We start from the raw sequence: 19,335 nt of genomic DNA, 5'->3' as shown, positions 1-19,335 counted from the left end.
GAGCAGGGCAAGGAGCTTCTGGAGAACAGAAGAGAGCACAGGCCGCACTATCAGTAGTCTCTGCAGCAGTGGCCAGCCTCTAAGTTTGCAAGTCCACAATCCAGAGTTTGCATTATCTTCTCCATTCCCCCAGCCAGGGAAAGCAAGAAAATCAATGCAATATCCCAAGATTTATCAGAAAAAAACCCCAAAACCAAGATGGCACTGTTAATAGTGTGTATGCAGAGGAATCTACGTTCTTTATTCTCTAGACATTGATGTAGCTACAAAGACTAATTACAGAAGAAAGCAACCAAGAGGTTCACATTTTGTGCAGCCCTCGGGTCACTTTGCTGCCTCATGACATCCTCACTCTTCCTCTTCTATCTTCCTATGAAACTCCCGACTCTTCGCTCGCAGCTTGTTGACCTGCGACTCTGCAATGTCAGCCCGCTCCTCGGCTTCCTCCAGCTCGTGCTGGATCTTGCGGAACTTGGAGAGGTTGACGTTGGAGAGCTCCTCCTGTGCGGGGAGAGGGAGTTGGTGGTGAGGAGCCCAGGGCAGGGGTTTGCTCCTCCTGCACCTCGGCCTTGCAGGGCTGTGCCTCTTCCCTGGGGGAATGCCCAGACCTCCATCCCCCACCCACCACTGCTTACACATAAGCCTCGGACAGACCTCCTCATCCTCCCCATTTTAGAATATCCATGGTAGACAGAGCATGCAGGCTTTGAACATAATTCTGTTATGGAATGTGGGAAGGAAACAAACTGGGCAGGCATCTGGGAATCAGATGTGGTTAGCTCTGGAATTAAATATTCAACTACTTCTGCGGACTCTGAGGTGGGGTTAGGAATTTGTAAGAGACAGGGAGTCCATGGGATTTAAGTGTCCCTCTCACAAATCTCCTTTTCTGAGTCCAGAAGTCCTTGTCTGTACAGAAATGTTTGTAGCAGCAAAGGAGTCATGCTCAGACATTCATAAATTCAGGGGCTGCAGAACTTCCCTCAGTTGATCCTGATTGCAGCATGCCCAGAAAAAGGCAAAGGCTTCTTGCTCAATTCTAAGTGCAGTGCACAGTGTGGCTTGGGAACGTACTTTCAACACCTTCTCTGTCTGTTGAAATTTCCCTGGCTGTATCCAAAAGGTGGAATTCCCTGTACTAGATGGGCATATGCTGTGTCAGAAGGATTTCTTATGCAACACTTTCTGTGTTTCTAGGCACAGAATTCTGGAGTTTTGACAGGTCATTTGCTTCCACATAACTACCAAGTTTCTCCAAATTACAAGGGTCACAGTCATCTTTTGCAAAGATAGTTATTTGAATTTCAGAATTCTGAAAATATGTTCTTTTAAGAACATATTATGTTCTTACTTACTTACTTACTTACTTACTTCTTACTTACTTACTTAAGTACTATCAGTATTATTAATAAGAGTTCCTTCTTACAGCCAAAGTTGTTTTTCTAATGGAAAAAAAATTTATGTGCACCTAGCTTTCTCATTAGCCTTCTTAATCACTCATTGATTTCATTATCAAAGGCTACACTAATTTATAAGCATTTCAAAGAGCTAGAAGCCAAGCTGTGTGGTGTTGTCGATACACCAGAGGGACGGGATGTCATTCAGAGGGACCTGGACAGGCTGGAGAGGTGGGCCCAGATGAACCTCATGAGGTTCAACAAAAGCAAGTGCAGGATTCTGCACCTGGGAAGAAACAATCCTCAGTATAAATACAGACTGGGGGATGAGGTATTAGAAAGCAGCCCTGAGGAAAGGGACTTGGGGGTGCTGATGGACGAGAAGCTGGACATGAGCAGGCAATGTGCTCTCGCAGCCCAGAAGGCCAATCACATCCTGGGCTGCATCAAAAGAAGTGTTGCCAGCAGATCCAGAGAGGTGATTCTGCCACTTTACTCTGCTCTGGTGAGACCTCACCTGGAGTACTGTGTGCAGGTCTGGAGCCCTCAATATAGGAAGGACATGGACCTGATGGAGCGGGTCCAGAGGAGGGCCACCAAAACGATCAGGGGGCTGGAGCACCTCTCCTATGATGACAGACTGAGGGAGCTGGGGTTGTTCAGCTTGGAGAAAAGGAGGCTCCGGGGAGACCTCATAGCGGCCTTCCAGTACCTGAGGGGGGCTACAGGAAGGCTGGGGAGGGTCTGTTTACAAAGGCCTGCAGCGACAGGACGAGGGGCAATGGTTTTAAGTTGGAGAAGGGGAGATTTAGATTGGGTATTAGGAAAAAATTCTTTACCATGAGGGTGGTGGAACACTGGAACAGGTTGCCCAGGGAGGTGGTTGAGGCCCCTTCCCTTGAGATATTCAAGGTGAAGCTCAACGAGGCCCTGGGCAACCTGGTCTAGTTGGGGGTGTCCCTGCTGACTGTGGGGAGGTCGGACTAGATGACCTTTGGAGGTCCCTTCCGGCCTGGACCAATCTATGAATCTATGAATCTATGAATTGTTATTGACCAGTGGCACTTTGCAAGTTTCTTTATATTTATGTCCTCAAAGAACATGGTATCCCCTTAGGAAGTGTTTCTCACCAAGCAATCAGACTGATACTTACAGCCTCCTCAGATTGTCTCTTGTAGGATTTCACCTTCATTTGCAGCTTGTCCACCAGATCCTGGAGCCTCAGAATATTCTTCCGGTCTTCCTCAGACTGAAGACGTTGGCAAACAGGAAAGAGACTGAATTGGTTTCCCCACCATAAGAGTTAGCAATTCCCCTTGGCAATCAAGTGCAAAAATTTTAATTTCCTGTGAGAGGGTGAGTCAGCCCAAGGAGGCCTCCTGCCGTACCTGGTAGGTCAGCTCCTTCACCCTCCTCTCGTACTTGCGCACACCCTTCACGGCTTCAGCGCTGCGCTTCTGCTCAGCATCCACCTCCCCTTCCAGCTCCCGCACCTGCAACAAGAAACCCAGCTTTGGAGATTCCCCGGTATCTCCCCAAGGGACATGTTCACTCATGCACAAATAAAAGCCCTACGCACTCTGGCCTCCAGCTTCTGGATTTGTTTCTTGCCTCCCTTCAGTGCCAACTGCTCGGCCTCATCCAGACGGTGCTGCAGGTCCTTCACCGTCTGGTCCAGGTTCTTCTTCATCCTCTCCAGGTGGGCGCTGGTGTCCTGCTCCTTCTTCAGCTCTTCTGCCATCATGGCTGCCTGATGAGAGCAGAGAGGCAAAGCCGTTTTGGGGCTGGAGGCATTTTGGGGGAGAAGACATCCACCATCAGCCATGAAAGGACCCCCCGACTCACATCTGTGATGGCCTTCTTGGCCTTCTCTTCAGCATTGCGCGCCTCCTGGATCGTATCCTCCATTTCACTCTGAATTTGGGCAATGTCTGTTTCCAGCTTCTTCTTGGTGTTGATCAAACTGGTGTTCTGTGCAAAGAAAGATTGCAAGACTTGTATTCTGAGGGCTGCAGTACTAAACATACCACCTGAGCCAGGTCTTTACTCTTCAAGCTTGCAACTAAAAATCCGGAATTCTTTAAAAAATTGAAATGTGACAGGTGGGATAAGGTGAGGGGCGCTGAGTGTGCCTTCCCTTGTGGACAGCAGTAGAGAGGCCATTCTAGACCACTGTCCTGCCCTATCCTCTGGTGCAGAGCAGCTCTCCGTGTTTATTAAGTGTCAACACAACTGCTTTTGGTACCAAGCCTGACCTGGGTATGGAGGAGCTGCACACGTTCAGTGGCATCCAGAAGCTCCTGCTCAGCCACTTTCCTTGAGCGCTCCGTCTGCTCCAGGGCTGCCCGCAGCTCCTCAATTTCAGCCTGCAGCAGGTTTGCTCTGCGCTCCACCATGGCCACCTGCTCCTTCAGGTCCTCCTGTGTCCTGAGAGCATCGTCCAAGTGTATCTGGGTGTCCTGTAAAATAGGCAAGAGCAATTGCAAGGTGGCAGTGTGAGCTTGGGTGCCAAAAATATCAGGGATGTCATTTCTCTTTCTGTAGATTTGCTGAACAGACCTTGAGCACTCCCTGTGTGTTCCTCAGGTTCTTTTGTGCCTCTGCAGCCACGCGGTTGGCATGGCTCAGTTGGATCTCCATTTCATTCAGATCTCCCTCCATCTTCTTCTTCAGCCGCAGGGCTTCATTCCTGCTCCTGATCTCAGCGTCCAGGGTGCTCTGCAAGGACTCCACAATCCTGAGGTGGTTTCTCTTCATCTGGTCAATCTCCTCATCTTTCTCCGCTATCTTCCTGTCAATCTCAGACTTCACCTGGTTGAGTTCAAGCTGGAGGCGCAGGATCTTCCCTTCTTCATGTTCTAGGGAGGCCTGCACAATTGCACACAAACATTTGTAACATCAATAAAGCTACTGCTTGCTTTCTAGGTCATTAGAGAATGCTTCAGGAAACCTGAGCTGGCTGCACTCGCCAGCCAGAAGAGGGCAGGACCAAGCAGCTCTTATGCATAATTTCCCATTACTTCTATTTTCAGTGCAGACACCAGTGACTACGGGCATGTACCTCAGCTTCCTCCAAAGCAGCCTGGATTTCAGATTTCTCCTGCTCGATCTGCTTCTTGACTTTCTCCAGCTCATGAATGGCCTTTCCTCCCTCGGCAATCTGCTCCGTGAGGTCAGAAATCTCCTCTGTGGGAACAAAGACCAATGGCATGGTCAGGCACAGAGCAGAATGGGAAGAGCCCTGTCACACCAAGGTGACCAGCATCTTTGGTGACCTGCAGGCACAGACCCATACGGAATGGTGGTAGCGGCGGACAGGGAGAAAGGCCTGCCAGGAGCAGAGGGCCAGGGACTTACGCTGCAAGTTCTTGTTCTCTCGCTTCAGCGTTTCCAGGTGGTCCAAGGACTCCTCATAGGCATTCTTCATCTTGAACAGCTCCGTGCTGAGAGAGCGAGACTCCTTCTGGGAGGCCTCCAGCTCAGCCTGCGTTTCCTCATACTTCTGCTTCCACTCTGCCAGGATCTGAAGAGAAACGGGGCGTGAGTATGGATGTGGCAATCAGGAGGGGAAGCTCTGCCCAGGAGCCCCAGGCTTGGAGCCCAAAACACCTTGTCAAAGTTCTTCTGCTTCTTATCCAGAGCTGCGCAGGCAGCATTGGATCTCTCCACATCAATCATCAGGTCCTCCACTTCATTCTGCAGCCTCTGCTTTGTCTTTTCCAGGGAGGCGCATTTGGCATTGACAGCTTCAACGTGTTCCTCCGCATCCTGCAGGCGCTGTGCCAGCTTCTTCCTGGGAAGTGTTAAGTAGAGCTTATAATTGGGGAGTAAGATGGAAAATGTTTTTTTAATTTTAATCAAAGTGCTGAGGTACTTGGCAATATTTGGTCCCAATGAACACAGCACAGAGCCTGTCCCAAACAGTTATTTTTCTTAATTTTTTCATTCCCCAGAGTCTAGCTATCACTCTGCGCTCTGCAGACATCACACATTGCCTTTTTCCTGCATTTTTTGTTTCTTTGTCCTGCGTATTTTCCTTCTGTTTTTCAAAACCACACCATTGATAGCCTCTACTAGGCTTTTGCCTTTCAGTATTTTAGTGGTCTCTTTAATTTCTGTAATTTCTGCCAGCTTTCCCCACGTTCCTCACATACTTGGCCTCCTCCAGCTCCTCCGTGCGCTGAATGGCGTCCGTCTCATATTTGGTTCTCCACTGGGCCACTTCGCTGTTGGCCTTGGACAGGGCACGCTGCAGCTCCCCCTTGGCCTCCTGCTCCTCCTCATATTGTTCCCGGAGCAAGTCACAGTCGTGACGAGCAGACTGCAAGCTGTGGGCCAGGGCGTTCTTGGCCTGGGGGAAAAAGAAATTGCAATAAAGACTAGATGTATCCTGAGAATTTTTGTTTTACTGGCACTTAGGTATATATCACAAAGAAATGGTGATTAACTGACTACATGAAAAAAATAAAAGCCAAAGTTCAGATATATTGCAGAAAGCTGGGAGTCTTGCACTGACAGAACCTAGATTGCATGACCTAATGGGATGTCTTGAACTTTAATTAGATCATCTTTTCAACTCTTGAACATTTCACCAAAACCAACACGATGTAAAATAATTATTTCATATGTAATATGAAATATCTTCACCTTTATCTCTTCCTCTAGTTGCCTCTTCAATTCTTCAATCTGCTGGGTGAAAGCCTGTTTCCCTCTAGACAGCTGAGAAATTAAACCATCTTTTTCCTCCGCCTGGCGTGCATATTCACCTGGAAAAATTTGTAATTAAGAAAATATTTTAACAGCCAAGGGAGTCATTTAGGGGATTCTGTCATTTCCAAACGAGAGATGGAAGTGCCATACCAGATTCTGTCTGCAGACGAGCTCTTTGAGCACTGAGATCACTGATCATCCGCTGATTCTGTTCCTCCTTTGTTTTAAATTCATTTAGTTGGTCTTCCAGAGTGCGGCACATCTTCTCCAGGTTTGCCTAGATGTCAGTCACACAGAAGAAAATAGAGTTCATTCTTCATTTCTGCCTTAGTTACAGCAGGAAAATGTGTCCAGAACAAGCAGTTTACCCATATCTGGGAATCATGTGCATACGCCCACAGTTCTATACATAAGATTTGGAGAAAACAGCTATATTATAACCTGATAATAGTTAAATAAGACAAGATTAAACACAAATATTACATAGCTTTCAAATTTCTATTTTCTAAAGTATTTATGTATGTACCTTGGCTTTGGAGACAGACTCCATGTTACTGGCCAAGTCGTCAATCTCCATCTTCAGCTCACTCTTCTCCTTCTCCAGCTTCTGCTTCACTCGCTGCAGGTTGTCGATCTGCTCCCCAAGCTCAGCCGTGCTGTCCGCGTGCTTCTTCCGTAGGGCGGCAGCCGTGGCTTCATGCTGCAGCGTGGCCTCTTCGAGGTCGCGACGCATCTTCTGAAATTCTGCCTCACGCTTCTTGTTCATCTCAATCTGAGCTGCAGTGGCCCCTCCTGCTTCTTCCAGGCGCTCGCTGATCTCCTCCAGCTCCCTCGAGAGGTCAGCCCGATGCTTCTCTGCTTTTGCCCGAGAGGTTCGCTCTGCCTCAATTTCCTCCTCCAGTTCCTCAATACGCGCCTGGGGAACATTAGGCACCCTTCACACCCATGCCCTTCTCCTTCCTGACCCAAGACTGCCTGAAAGAGGGGAAGGAACAGACACTTGCCTGCAGCTCCTTGATCTTCTTCTGTAACTGCATGCCCAGAAGTTGCTCGTCCTCGATCTTGCTCTGGATCTGGCTGATTTCAAAGTCTTTTCTTTGGGCAAAGCAAACCATGTTAGAGCTCAAAGAACACAGACAAGTCCACCAGCCCAGCACTCAGGTGCCCCACAGCCACACTCACTTCTTCAGTTTCTCATCCAGCTGCTGCTTGTCATTTTCCAAATCCATTATGCTGTCATGGGCCAGCTTCAGGTCTCCTTCGAGTTTCCTCTTAGCTCTCTCAAGGTCCATGCGCAGTTTCTTCTCCTGTTCCAGGGACCCTTCCAGCTAAACAGAACAAGATCATCAGTGCTCTACAGCCAGGTCTAACTCTATACCTGTCCTGTTCTTGCTGTATGGCTGTGTGCTTACATCGTCCACTTGCTGCTCCAGCTTGGTCTTAGCTTTGGTCAGCGTGTTGACTTTGTCCTCTTCTGCCTGCAGGTCATCCAGTGTCTGCTGATGGGCCTCTTGGAGGGCTTTCTTCTCTTTTGTCAGCTTCACAATGGTCTCATCCAGGGCTGCCATCTCCTCTGTGAGGTTTTTCACCTTTGAGAAGGAAGCAAGTGCAGATAAAAAATGTTGTTTATAACTTTTTACTGTGTAACAAAACAGAGGTATTTTCTGTAAGAGTGACATCTTCTGCCTTTTACCATCACAGCAATGATGTCTTGGCCCTTTATGTGACTCGCTGTGTCTGTACCTTGTTTTCTGTGGCATGTTTTTCCTTCTCAACCTTTGCCAGTGTTAACTCAAGATCGTCAATGTCTTTCTTCAGCTCTGAACATTCATCCTCCAGTTTCCTCTTCTTGGCTGTCAGCTCAGCATTAATTTCTTCTTCATCCTCGGCCCTTTCGGTCACCTCCTTTACTTTGGCTTCCAGCTGGATTTTGGTTTTGATGAGCTGGTCACACCTTTCCTCAGCATCAGCCAAAGCATCAGCTTCCTTGTGGGAAAATACCATTTTTAGGGATATATTTTTGAGGCAATATCAAGATGCTTACCCGCATAGTTTAGAGTCCTGGAAAGCAATTTTTTAGTTAAAAATTTATTATATGTGCAAACATAATGAAAAATAATATAGAATTGATTTTATATTATTGGGTTTGAAACAGTGAGTTTTGAAAGCTAAAACTAAATAAAATTATTTTCCATCTGCATGAAGGGCCAAATATTTACATATTTGTGCAAGATATAGAATCCAATATTATCCCATAATATCAAACATTAGCACAAAGTACATACATTTGGGTTCAATCATAGAAGTCTTTCCCACATTGAAGAGGTGCTGAATATTAAACTTATTGCAAGATACATATAAATATCAAAGTCACAGTTACGCTCATATCATTCCTGTATTTCTCTTTTTTTCACCCTATTGTCTTTTTGGAGCAACTGTTTCTCATTTGGATTTTCATTACCACAGCCAAAAAATAGTATGTAGCAGCTTCGGCTTTTCTCTGTGGGACCCTCATTAGTCAAGAAAAAAAGGAGTTGCTGGAAAATTTGTCTCTAGGCTTTTTTTGCAACAGATATCCTGTGGTACTTATATTTTGTCTCAAGTTTCAGTCTGGTAGAAATAATAACAAAGAAAAATGATAATTTTATCAGATTTTTTCATCTTTTTTGAAATTCAAGATTCTTTAAAAATGAGGGCTTATCAATTTTCTGTATGTCACATGCTGCATGGTATTACTTTGAGGATACAATCTTTTCTATTCTGTGAATGATTTAATTTAGAAATCACAGCATTACAACACCACAGATGTACCACGTAATTTTATGTAATGATGCTGAGTGATTTAGGAGGTGAGTGAGAATATTAAATTCTGTTCCCTCAGTTCAGTATTATGACACAGTAATGTTTGTAACAGCAAGCCACCACCTACACTGGAAAGTAACGAGTTCCCTTGTTCAACTGGAGAATAAAGAGACGAAACAAATGTCGTCTTAACTTGTCCTAAGAATTCCTGATCATGTGATTATAAGGATAGGCATACTCAGTCTTGGAGAGGTGGGAAAAATTACTAGAAGAACAAACAATGTACTAATAGAAGTAAAATATACACCATAAAAAGTCTCACCTATGTAATATCTTGACTAGGGGCTCCCAACAGTCCTTACTGAATCTAGTTATACTCTTAAGAGCACCACTTAATGAAATACAATTGAATTGAATTGAATTGTAGTTCCTATGTGTCTTTTGAAAATGTAGTTGTAAATATCAGCCTGATTGTCACAGTTCTCTTAGAATGAGGCACACTGGTGGTACTCACAGCCTGCACTTGGAGCTGCAGGTCATTTTTTTCCTGTACCAGTTTCACCATTTTCTCCTCCAGCTCCTTCCTCTTTGCTTCAGACTTTGCAAGCTCTTCCTTAGTTTTCTCAAACTCTTGTTTCATGTTGGCCATCTCCTTCTCAGATTCTGCGCTCTTCAGCAAGGGCTTGATCTTGAAGAACAGCTTCATCCAGGGCCAGTGCTTGACATTCATGAATGCACGAATGTTGTACTGGATGCAGAAGATGGACTCCCTGAAAGGTAAGTCAAATTCTTATTAAGTATTTGCACCATGATGACATAATAAGCCAAATACAGTGAATCTAATTTAAAGAAGTGTCTACCTCCTCTCCACCATTCTCTGGTACTCCATTCTCATCAGGAAGCCCCTGCACCTTGCCTGTGTGCGAGTGATGATCTGTGCCAACTTCTCATCTCTCATCTCTTCCAAGAGGCCTACCAGCCCAGCTTTGAAGAACACCTTAGGTATGAACATGAAAATAGGTGCAGTTTATGTGCTCGTTGTTCAGCGTAGCCCGGTACTATGTCCCCCATGGCAGATAATATGGGAAGTTAAGAGAAAGAGCAAAAGCACAAAGAATGTATGTAATAGATATTTTTTTATATCTCCAGCTTCCAGTTACCTGCAGTTGAGGAACTATAAAAGCCAGATATTTTGTTTTTGTTTTTATTAATGCTTGATTCTTTTATTCTATAACTTTGTTGTAAATTAGGAACCCTTAATTAACCCTTAATTAAATCATCTGATGGCAATGAATTTCAGTTTTATTCAAGCGCTGAGTCAATAAGTACTTAGTTGATTTCTTTTAAATACACTATTTAATGATTTCACATACTATCTGGAAAATCTGAATATCATTCTCAAGCCCTGCAAACTGAAACTACATAGTACTTGAAACAAGCAGTTCTTGTACCTTGGTATGACCAAATTTGTATTGAGTGTGGTCTATATCAATTGATCCAAGAAGTTTCTCACAAGCCTTCTTGCTGTCAATGAACTGTCCCTCTGGGATAGCACTTGCATTTAATACTTTGTATCTGGGAGAGAAAATGGAAAGACTTGTATTGGACTCGATGATCTTAAGAGTCCTTTCCAACCTAAATGATTCTATGATTCTATGAACATAAAGAGATCAGTTGTTGAGACCAATTGACTGACAAACTGCAAGAGTCTAAAAACTGTTGAGAACATAACAGCCCTGCTAAACATAAACTTTAGAGAAGGCTTTTGTCATCAGAGGTGAAACTTAAATTTCACAAGCTACTAAAGATGGACAAAATGATTAAGGGGAAGAAACCTGACCTCTGTTTAAAATCTGCATACAGGACTCTGTTGGGAAATCCTTTCCTGCAAATTCTGATGCCTTCCAGCACGCCGTTACACCGCAGCTGGTGAAGCACCAGTTCATGCTCCATGGCACCTAGAAATTCAGAGCACAAATATATGCTATATTCTGTAAAACAGAGGGGAAGAGCTGCACCATAATGAAAATCTTCTATCTATGAGTCTCTTACCAGGTGTTTTTGTTTCATTTGGGATGATGCAACGTACAAAATGGGGATGGGTGCTTCGCAGATTGGTCATCAGCTTGTTTAAATTCTCCTGAGAGAGTCATTAACAAAAGTTTATATTAGCAAATGCAATTTCCACTGTAAGTGTCAAGCCATCTGAAATGACATAATGAGATATTAGACAAAAATTAGCTTGCAGAATCCTTAACTGAAGCCACTTGCACCAGTTTTTCTATCTTTCCACAGATCTTTGCTGTTATTAACTAAATATATAAAGTTCTTCTGATTAATCTGTAGGAAATATTGTACTCTTAAATATATGATGTTAATGCTTTTCACTGACTCTAGTGGAATGCCCTCATTAGAAATTATGTCCATCTTCCATTGGATGTACCCAGAGAGGTGAACTGGTACTTCTACGAGGCAGTTTGAAGCATACTACAGTAGGCATTTAAGATTGGTCATATGGATCACACTATATAGAAGCTTCTTGTTTTCCCCACTGAAAGGAACAAAAATGACAAGCTGAGTTTTACATGTATAGACTGCATGTTTATCTCCTAAGGTAAGATAAGAATAAGGTGACGTGAATCCCAGTGTTGTTTTGTAATTCATATCTATATACTTATTTATAAATAATTATTGCCTATAATTAGCGGAGGGAAGCAGGTATCTCCAGAGGACATCTCAGAGTATGTAAATTAAGCAGCCAAAACATTAAGGTGTCTAAACACTAACATGTCTAAACAAAAGGGATAGTGGAAGAAAGTTTGAAAACTTAAAGAGAAATGAAACCTAAACGTTTTTCTCCTATAACATTACCTCTTAAAACCTCATGACCTTTAAACATAGCCTTATTGCATTATATTTTAATGATACATGCTGACAATAATTTCCCGCTTGCAAGGCCAAAGCACTACAGCTATGACTATTTTTCTTGGGGCATACACACGCACACCCATGTCCTGTTTCAGAGCACTGGCTAGAGGCTGTCAGGTGGTCAAGAACCATATGACAGCAGATCTGTAGAAGAAATTAGGCTGTATCAAGAAGGGAGTCCTAAATGAAGGATGAATGAGGTAATAAATGATATCAGGAGAGACTAGGTATTTCACCTGGCAGAAATGTATGGAGCAGCCAGGCAGCAAGACTTCATTATGACAAAGAACTGTCAAGTAGCTGACATCTTAAAAATCCATAACTCAAGGAGTGGTGGTATTTCAACTATAAGAGATTGATCCCTTGAATCATGGAGAAAAACTGGAGATATAAATGGACCAAACAGGTCATCCTCCAGACCAGTAGGCAGAATGTTGTTAAAGGGCAAAAAAAAGGTTCTAAAGCCAGAGGTGGGCATCTGAAAGAAATCTGTTATATTTTAGGTGTATTTTAGAAGTTTTCCGTATGGCATTCTTCCATCTGGAAATATCATCCTGGGGCAAGTGGACAAAAAGAAAAGTTGTGTGTGGAATGGAGCATAAATAGATTACAGTGGATATATTCCTAGCAAAACATGGCCCAAGAACTTCAAGGTTTTTTAACACAACTAATCAAAAAAAAAAGGTTAGCCATTTTAAACGGTGGGTTTGCTCCTCATCTTAGGAAGAAATAGTGAACTCTCTACTGTACCCGGAAAAGAGCTGAGACAGTCTGGAAAGAAGAACCCTTCTTCTTGGCACCCTTTTTGCCACCACCAGCAGCAGCCTCTGCAAAATTGAAAATAAATAAAATGGGATTTAGATTTTTGCTTTTGCCTTTTATGATTCTGTTTTGTAAGCTGTACATCAGTGAAAATATGGGATTCATAGAACCAACCTGCTTCTGCTCCACCATAGTTGGCAAAGAGTAAGGCCAGTGTTTTCAGCGATGATTTCTGGTACAACCCAATGACAGTTTCGTTCAGGGGGTCCTTGTTCTTCTCCAGCCAGCCAGTGATGTTGTAGTCCACTGTACCAGCGTAGTGTATCAGGGAGAAGTGGGCCTCAACCTTGCCTTTGGTAGGTTTGGGCTTCTGGAAGTTGCTGGACTTTCCCAGATGCTGGTCATAGAGCTTGTTCTTGAAAGAGGTGTCAGTTGCCTTGGGGAACATGCACTCCTCTTCCAGGATGGAGAAGATGCCCATGGGCTGGAAGAAATTCACAGGGGAGACAGGTTGCAATTTAGCAATGTGGCAATAATGGGCAATGATGACCTTCACCTAGGCAGAGTAGTGGAACACAGACACATCAGAAAATATTACTATTCAAATATATTTTCAGCTAGAAAGTGAGATTAAACATATTGATACTTACATTTTTACTTACATACTTACACCAAATAAATCATAAAGATTAATGGAAATTCTTTTAGTTTATGTTGAGAGAGTGCTTTATAAAATCAGAGCATTACCTTCTTATCCAGAGGGACTCAAAGCACACACAGATGTCTTAGACAAATTGAACATATATCAACCATACACCCTTGCGCAAAGGCAGCCAACTCATCCTGGCTGCATGAACAGTGTTGCCAGCAGTTCAAGGGAGGTGATCCTTCCCCTATACTCAGCTCTGCTGAGAAACATCTGGAGTGCTGTGTCCAGTTCTTGGCTCCCCAGTACAAGAGGAATGTGGACATAGTAGAGTGAGCCCAGTGACAGGTCACATACAAGAAGAAGCTGAGAGAGATGGGACTGTTTAGCCTGGAAAAGAGAAGGGTCTGGGAGATCTTATCAATGTGTATAAATACCTAATGTGGGGGGACAAAGTAGGCAGAGCTAAAGGCTTCTCAATGTTGTCCAGTGACAGGACAAAGATGGAGCAGGCATGAATCGAAATGCAAGAAATCCCATTTAAACAGAAGAAAAAAGCTTCTTTACTGTGAAGGTGGTCAAAAGTTGGAAGAGATTCCCCAGGGTATCTGGGAGTCTCCACCCCTGGAGATATTAAAAATCCAACTGGACATGGTCCTGAGCAACCTCCTCTAGCTGCCCCGCCTTGACTAAGGGGGTTGGACTAAGTGATGTCCAGAGCTGCCTTCATACCTCAGCAGTTCTGTGATTCTAATTATTTACTGTCCTGCCAGCCACTGAACGTTTCATCTCATGTGCAGTGCAACCGCCTTTTAATTGTCCATCAAAGCATGCACATGTAAGTGTGTCCTGACAGTTATGTATGTATGTCCAATGTCTATGTAAATTTTGCAAACATATAGCTGTTCTGCTGTACAAGCACAAGTGTGTCAGAGCTGAAAGTTGAGGAGGACATGCTGTCCTAGAAATTGACTCAAGCTTTTTGGAAAAACACTCTTACTGGGAGTTTAACAATCTTTTGGGATTTGAAAAGAGATCAGTACAGACTTGCTGCCACAAAGCTGTGTGAAATCTCCTTTATGTCTTACTGGACAGAAAAAAATAAACTACAGGGCAAGGTATTTTGAATAGCAAAAGGTGAATATTTGAACATGAACATAGAAGATCCCTTTGAAAAATGAGGCCAAGTAATTAGAGAGTTTTCACACATGTAATGCATTTGAACAGCAAGGATACCTTCTCAATGAGCTCAATGCAGGCAGCCAGGTCCATCCCAAAGTCGATGAACGTCCATTCAATTCCTTCCTTCTTGTACTCCTCCTGCTCCAGCACAAACATGTGGTGGTTGAAGAACTGTTGCAGTTTCTCATTGGTGAAGTTGATGCACAGCTGCTCAAAGCTGTTGAACTTGAAATAAAATAAGAAAGACCCATACTTGTAAGATGCAGCAATATTTGCAAAGCCTCATCCTTTAAAAATATGGAATGCAGTTATCTTGGTTTCATTGTCAAATCTGTGCATTTCTTCAGCTGTGTGACTACATAACCAAACAGAGAAATGCATCAAATTAATTGTCCACAAGGAATTATTTTTTTTCATTGATAAAAATGTACAGATACAATATATTTCCTGTATAATCTGAGACCAAATTACAAGGAGAAAAAAAAAAACAAGCTTAGGCCTATCATGATATATATGTTTTTATAGTCTCTTGTCCTTGATCATTTAAACCAAGGAATTTTTTCTGATTAGACCATTCTTACTAGATCTTTGTTACTTACATCAAAGATCTCAAAGCCAGCAATGTCCAGGACACCAATGAAGTACTGTCTGGGCTGCTTTGTATCCAGCTGTTGGTTGATGCGAACAACCATCCACAGGAACATCCTCTCATAGACAGCCTTTGCCAGAGCACCTACAGCATTGTGCACCTATAAGAAAAATGAATGCCTGGAGTTACCATACAGAGCAGAGGAGAATCAAGGGGATCTTAATTCAAAACATTGTTCCAGGTTACCACAGGTTTCTTACCTGCTGCGCAGTTTGACCCTTGGTCACATATTCATTCCCCACCTTGACTCTGGGGTAGCAGAGGGCCTTCAGCATGTCAGCTGAATTCAGACCCATCAGGTAGGCAGCCTTGTCAGCAACTAAAAAGACAGGGGAAAAAGGAAGAATTTAGTGTCATATATACTTTGAATTCTGGAGTGTTATGCATATTTTGCTTTTCTAAAAGAATTTATGTTTGAAAATCTTCACTGAAGCATGTAGAAAGTAATGATGTTTTCAAAAATCTCCTGGCACAAAACTAAAAAGCTGCAGCTTGCCAGTCTGATCTTTGTAGTACATGTATAGCTCAGGAGCCTCAGTGACAACGGTCAGGTACTGATCTACATTCAGGTGATCGAAACCACTCAGTATTTAGGGTGGAACACAGGGAGGGTATCTGTCCTCTTTCAGATCCAGACTTTACAACCCTTTCTGAGCTTTGGTTTCTGATGTTCAGTAAAACTCACTGGCGTTTATGCTTTTACTTATGGTACTTCCCACCTTCTGCCCAGTCCTTTAGCAAGAGAAGCCGTTGGTCTGAGAGCTGGAGATGTGGGTTGTAGGTCCTGCCCCAACAAAGGAGAGGAATCAAATACACCTCTCAAACCAGAGATCCCCGAGTGTCTGACAGGTGAGGGTGAATGGGAACATTATCCCCCACCCTGTTAGAACTGAACCGCTTTGCTGTTTCACAATTGCAAGCCATATTCCAACAAAGGTATGACTAATAATGTTACAGGAAGGACATCCATTGCTCAGACTTCCTGGAAGTGTATAAAGGACAGTTTAAACTATTAATTGTTCATAGCATAAGAGACAAAAAAATCCCATGAGATCAGGGAACTTCTCATGAGAAGAGAACAAAGGATGGATATTTTCTGGCTTACTGTTTTCCTTGGGATCCTAAAGTCCAACCAAGAACAACTTTTGCTTACTTCCACATCCATAGTGACTTACAGAAGGGTTCATTATTGAGTTTGATAATACCTTCTGTGCCTTCCGGCTCTGCCTGCTCCTCTCTTGGTTTCTGCTTGAACTTCAGGTTCCCGTAGTGCATGACAGCCCCTGTCAACTTGTAGATGGCCGTCTTTTCATCCATAGTGAAGCCCAGGATGTCAATGGCACTCTGGTAATACAAAGACCAAAGTGAAATATTTGCATATTATATGATGTATTACCTGTGCCTCTTGACCTATATTGTAAGTTACTTACATCTGTAGCCATCAGCTCCTCCTTGTCATCAATGCTGGGAACAGTGATCTCACCTTGACTCACAAATGGGTAGTCATATGGGTTGGTGGTAATGAGGAGCATTTCTGAAAACAAATGGGTTCATGAGTTAAATTTCATTATTGGAAATGTAGTTATATGTTGCTCAGTGATCTTCCTCCAAAAAGATCAGTGATGCCTCCTACCAATTAACTCTGGCTTCTTGTTGGAGGTGACCTGGTAAAATATGTGGTAGCTTCTTTCTGCCTTGAGCTGGAAAGTGACTCTGGACTTCTCCAGCAGATCTGTCATGGAAGGTAGGAAGAGTTTGGCCCTGGAATGCACATGGAGGTGGGAATTTGGAAAGGAATGGGATCAGGCCAGGAGAGTCTCTTACAGGTTTCAATGTCAGCAGAAGCCAGTTTGCCTGTGGCTCCAAAGTGGATTCTGATGAATTTGCCCTGTTAAGGAGAAGAAGAAGCATTTCAACCTAGGTGCATTTCATTGCCATCTCCTTATGTGAGAATAACACTAGCCCATCACTACTGTTATAATGAGGAGAGATTTTGTCCAAAGTAACAACTTACAAAGCGCGAGGAGTTGTCATTCCTCACAGTCTTGGCGTTTCCAAAGGCCTCCAGCAGTGGGTTGGCGCTGATGATTTGATCCTCAAGCGTTCCCTGCAGGATGATAATTATTCCTGGTTGTCCTTTCCAAAAATCATGTCAGGAACAGAGGGAAGTATTGATTCAAGCCAGCATGTCATAATTTACCTGCATTTTGCCAGACGTCTCCTCCTTCTTCTTCTCCCCGCTGGCTGCAATTGTTGCAAAGTACTGGATGACACGCTTTGTGTTCACAGTCTTCCCGGCACCGGATTCTCCACTGTCCAACCAAAGAGAGAAGCAGAGAGCGTGTGGTCAGGCAGGAGGTCCCCTGGCACTGGGCAGCCCCGCAGGGAACTGAGCAGGGGGTGTACATACGTGATCAGGATCGACTGGTTCTCACGATCTGTGAAAGAGGCAGAATGAAAGATAGTGTTAGTAGTTGATGTGTATAGCACTGAGCTGAATGAGAAGTAAAGCTGCAAATATAAGTTGGGGCTTCTTCAGAAAGTCCAAGAGTACTGAATTCCCTTCCAGGTCCTAGCAGTAGTAAGTATAAGCCCAAATGGATGCATAGAGCTGTCAGAGGCATGTGATCCTGAGACAAGCTGTGCATCTACTTACCTTTCACACAATTCTCATCAAGAACTCTAATCAAACTGCCTATTTCTGTTCAAAATAGCGGTTTATATGGAATAATAACTTTTTCTTTCCTATCAGTGAAAAAAAGTAGCAAACCAGTCAAGTAGTATTTCTGCAATGGGAGAGTATAGAATTTCGCACAATAAAGTGCAAACAATGCACAGTGGTAAGTCCATGCATGTTTCTGGGTCAGTTTCACTTGAAATTAACTCCTGCATAACTTGATCAAGTCCTCAGTCATACAGCTCTCTGGAGTTTTTAGTTGGCTTGTCACATGCTCCAGTGAGATCCGTGGGGCTTTTTGGTTTAGATTGCTGTGAGGGAGGTCAAGCACTCACCAGTCAGCATGAACTGATAGGCGTTGTCAGAGATGGAGAAGATGTGTGGAGGGGCCTCCTGGCGCTTCTTGCCTCGGTAGGCCAACACCACCTCCGGGTTGTACACCGGCAGCCACTTGTAGGGGTTGACAGTGACGCAGAAGAGACCCGAGTAGGTCTGCGAGGAAGGGAGGCGGCACGTTGGCTTCCACTTGGCCACTTCCAGAGCAGTTCCTCCCAGCTACCCAAGGGAAGAGTGCTGCTGGTACTTACGTAGATCATCCAGGCTGCATAACGCTCTTTGAGGTTGTACAGCACAGCGGGTTCGTGGAGGTGGGTCATCATGGCCATGTCCTCGATTTTATCATACTTGGGAGGGTTCATGGAGAAGATTTGATCTTCCTTCACGGTCAGGGTCTACCAAGGAAACAAAAGATCCATGTCTGTCAGCTAAGAGCTCAGAGTGAGAATCAAATGGTGTCCTTCAGCCTCGTTTTTTCCTCACCTCTCCTGCTTCAGTCTTGACAGTGACCTTCCCTGCTTCTCTGCTCTGGATTGTCCCTTTTACAAAGGATTCTTTAGGATGTGCCACAAAGACCGATGTCTTGGCATCAAACGGCTTGTTCTGGGCTGCGATTCTCTCCTTTTCTGACTTTCGGAGGTAAGGAGCCGCCTCCCCAAAGACAGCCATCTCAGAGTCTGCAGAGGCCATGGCTGCAGTTTACTGAAGAGATGTCAGCAGAGGACTCTAATGGGGAGGAACAATATGGCACTGATTATTTACATCTATTGTGTACGATTAGGAAAAATGTTATATCCTGTGCCTTGGTTTCTCTTCACAATATGAGTATTTGGAACACCTAACATGAGCTAACTAGAGACTTAATGTTTAGGACAACTTAGAAAATAAGAGGTTTTCATTGATGTACTCTAGGTCTTCAAACATTTAGGAGAAGAAATTTTAATGACCTTTCAGAACTGTGGGTTTGGTGTTTTAAGAATAGTGTGTCTATATGATAAGTGCGAATTTGCTGGGCAAGTTTCACTAAGACATCACTGTTTGGAATGGAAATACAGCTAGGAAATTTTGTTAAAAGAGTGGACAGTGAAGTAACATTTTTGAAAAAGTACAGTTTAGGTGACCTACAGTCTTGGAAAACATTGATTGTGTGGGACACTTACCTATTAAATATAATGGTAATAGAAAGGCAGTGGGAAATCAATTAATTTTGCTAATGAAGTTCTTGACTGAAAGAAAAGGGCATGCT

The 19,335-nt window shown here is 43.7% G+C and overlaps 1 protein-coding gene and 1 long non-coding RNA gene across 2 annotated transcripts in view; one reads left to right on the top strand and one right to left on the bottom strand.

Annotated features, from left to right (window-relative positions):
- Positions 1–19,335, top strand: part of LOC141472962 (uncharacterized) — a 78,612-nt gene that overhangs the window by 44,912 nt on the left and 14,365 nt on the right. The window contains exons 11-12 of the long non-coding RNA XR_012463548.1: positions 9,570–9,686; positions 9,808–9,911. This is a non-coding gene — a long non-coding RNA (uncharacterized lncRNA). The remainder of the gene's footprint in view (positions 1–9,569; positions 9,687–9,807; positions 9,912–19,335) is intronic.
- Positions 220–18,779, bottom strand: LOC141472957 (myosin heavy chain, skeletal muscle, adult-like). The gene is made up of 38 exons (XM_074160250.1): positions 18,573–18,779; positions 18,341–18,484; positions 18,089–18,245; positions 17,487–17,514; positions 17,277–17,388; positions 17,091–17,183; positions 16,901–16,964; positions 16,710–16,808; positions 16,507–16,610; positions 16,282–16,420; positions 15,277–15,395; positions 15,027–15,176; positions 14,482–14,652; positions 12,774–13,083; positions 12,588–12,664; positions 10,962–11,049; positions 10,750–10,867; positions 10,361–10,484; positions 9,770–9,906; positions 9,424–9,679; positions 7,851–8,093; positions 7,520–7,696; positions 7,290–7,435; positions 7,112–7,202; positions 6,634–7,023; positions 6,258–6,384; positions 6,045–6,163; positions 5,552–5,748; positions 5,007–5,190; positions 4,755–4,920; positions 4,459–4,583; positions 3,957–4,265; positions 3,653–3,856; positions 3,243–3,368; positions 2,977–3,147; positions 2,786–2,890; positions 2,551–2,646; positions 220–501 (listed from the first exon to the last, which is right to left on the bottom strand). Exons 1-38 carry the CDS (start codon positions 18,777–18,779, stop codon positions 349–351), a joined length of 5,826 nt encoding a protein of 1,941 aa, XP_074016351.1. The 3' UTR covers positions 220–348.

The sequence above is a fragment of the Numenius arquata genome, chromosome 17, assembly GCF_964106895.1.
Source record: "Numenius arquata chromosome 17, bNumArq3.hap1.1, whole genome shotgun sequence".
Lineage (NCBI taxonomy): Eukaryota > Metazoa > Chordata > Aves > Charadriiformes > Scolopacidae > Numenius > Numenius arquata.
Note: the sequence above shows the minus strand (reverse complement) of the source record. Positions and strands in the feature narration are given on the sequence as shown.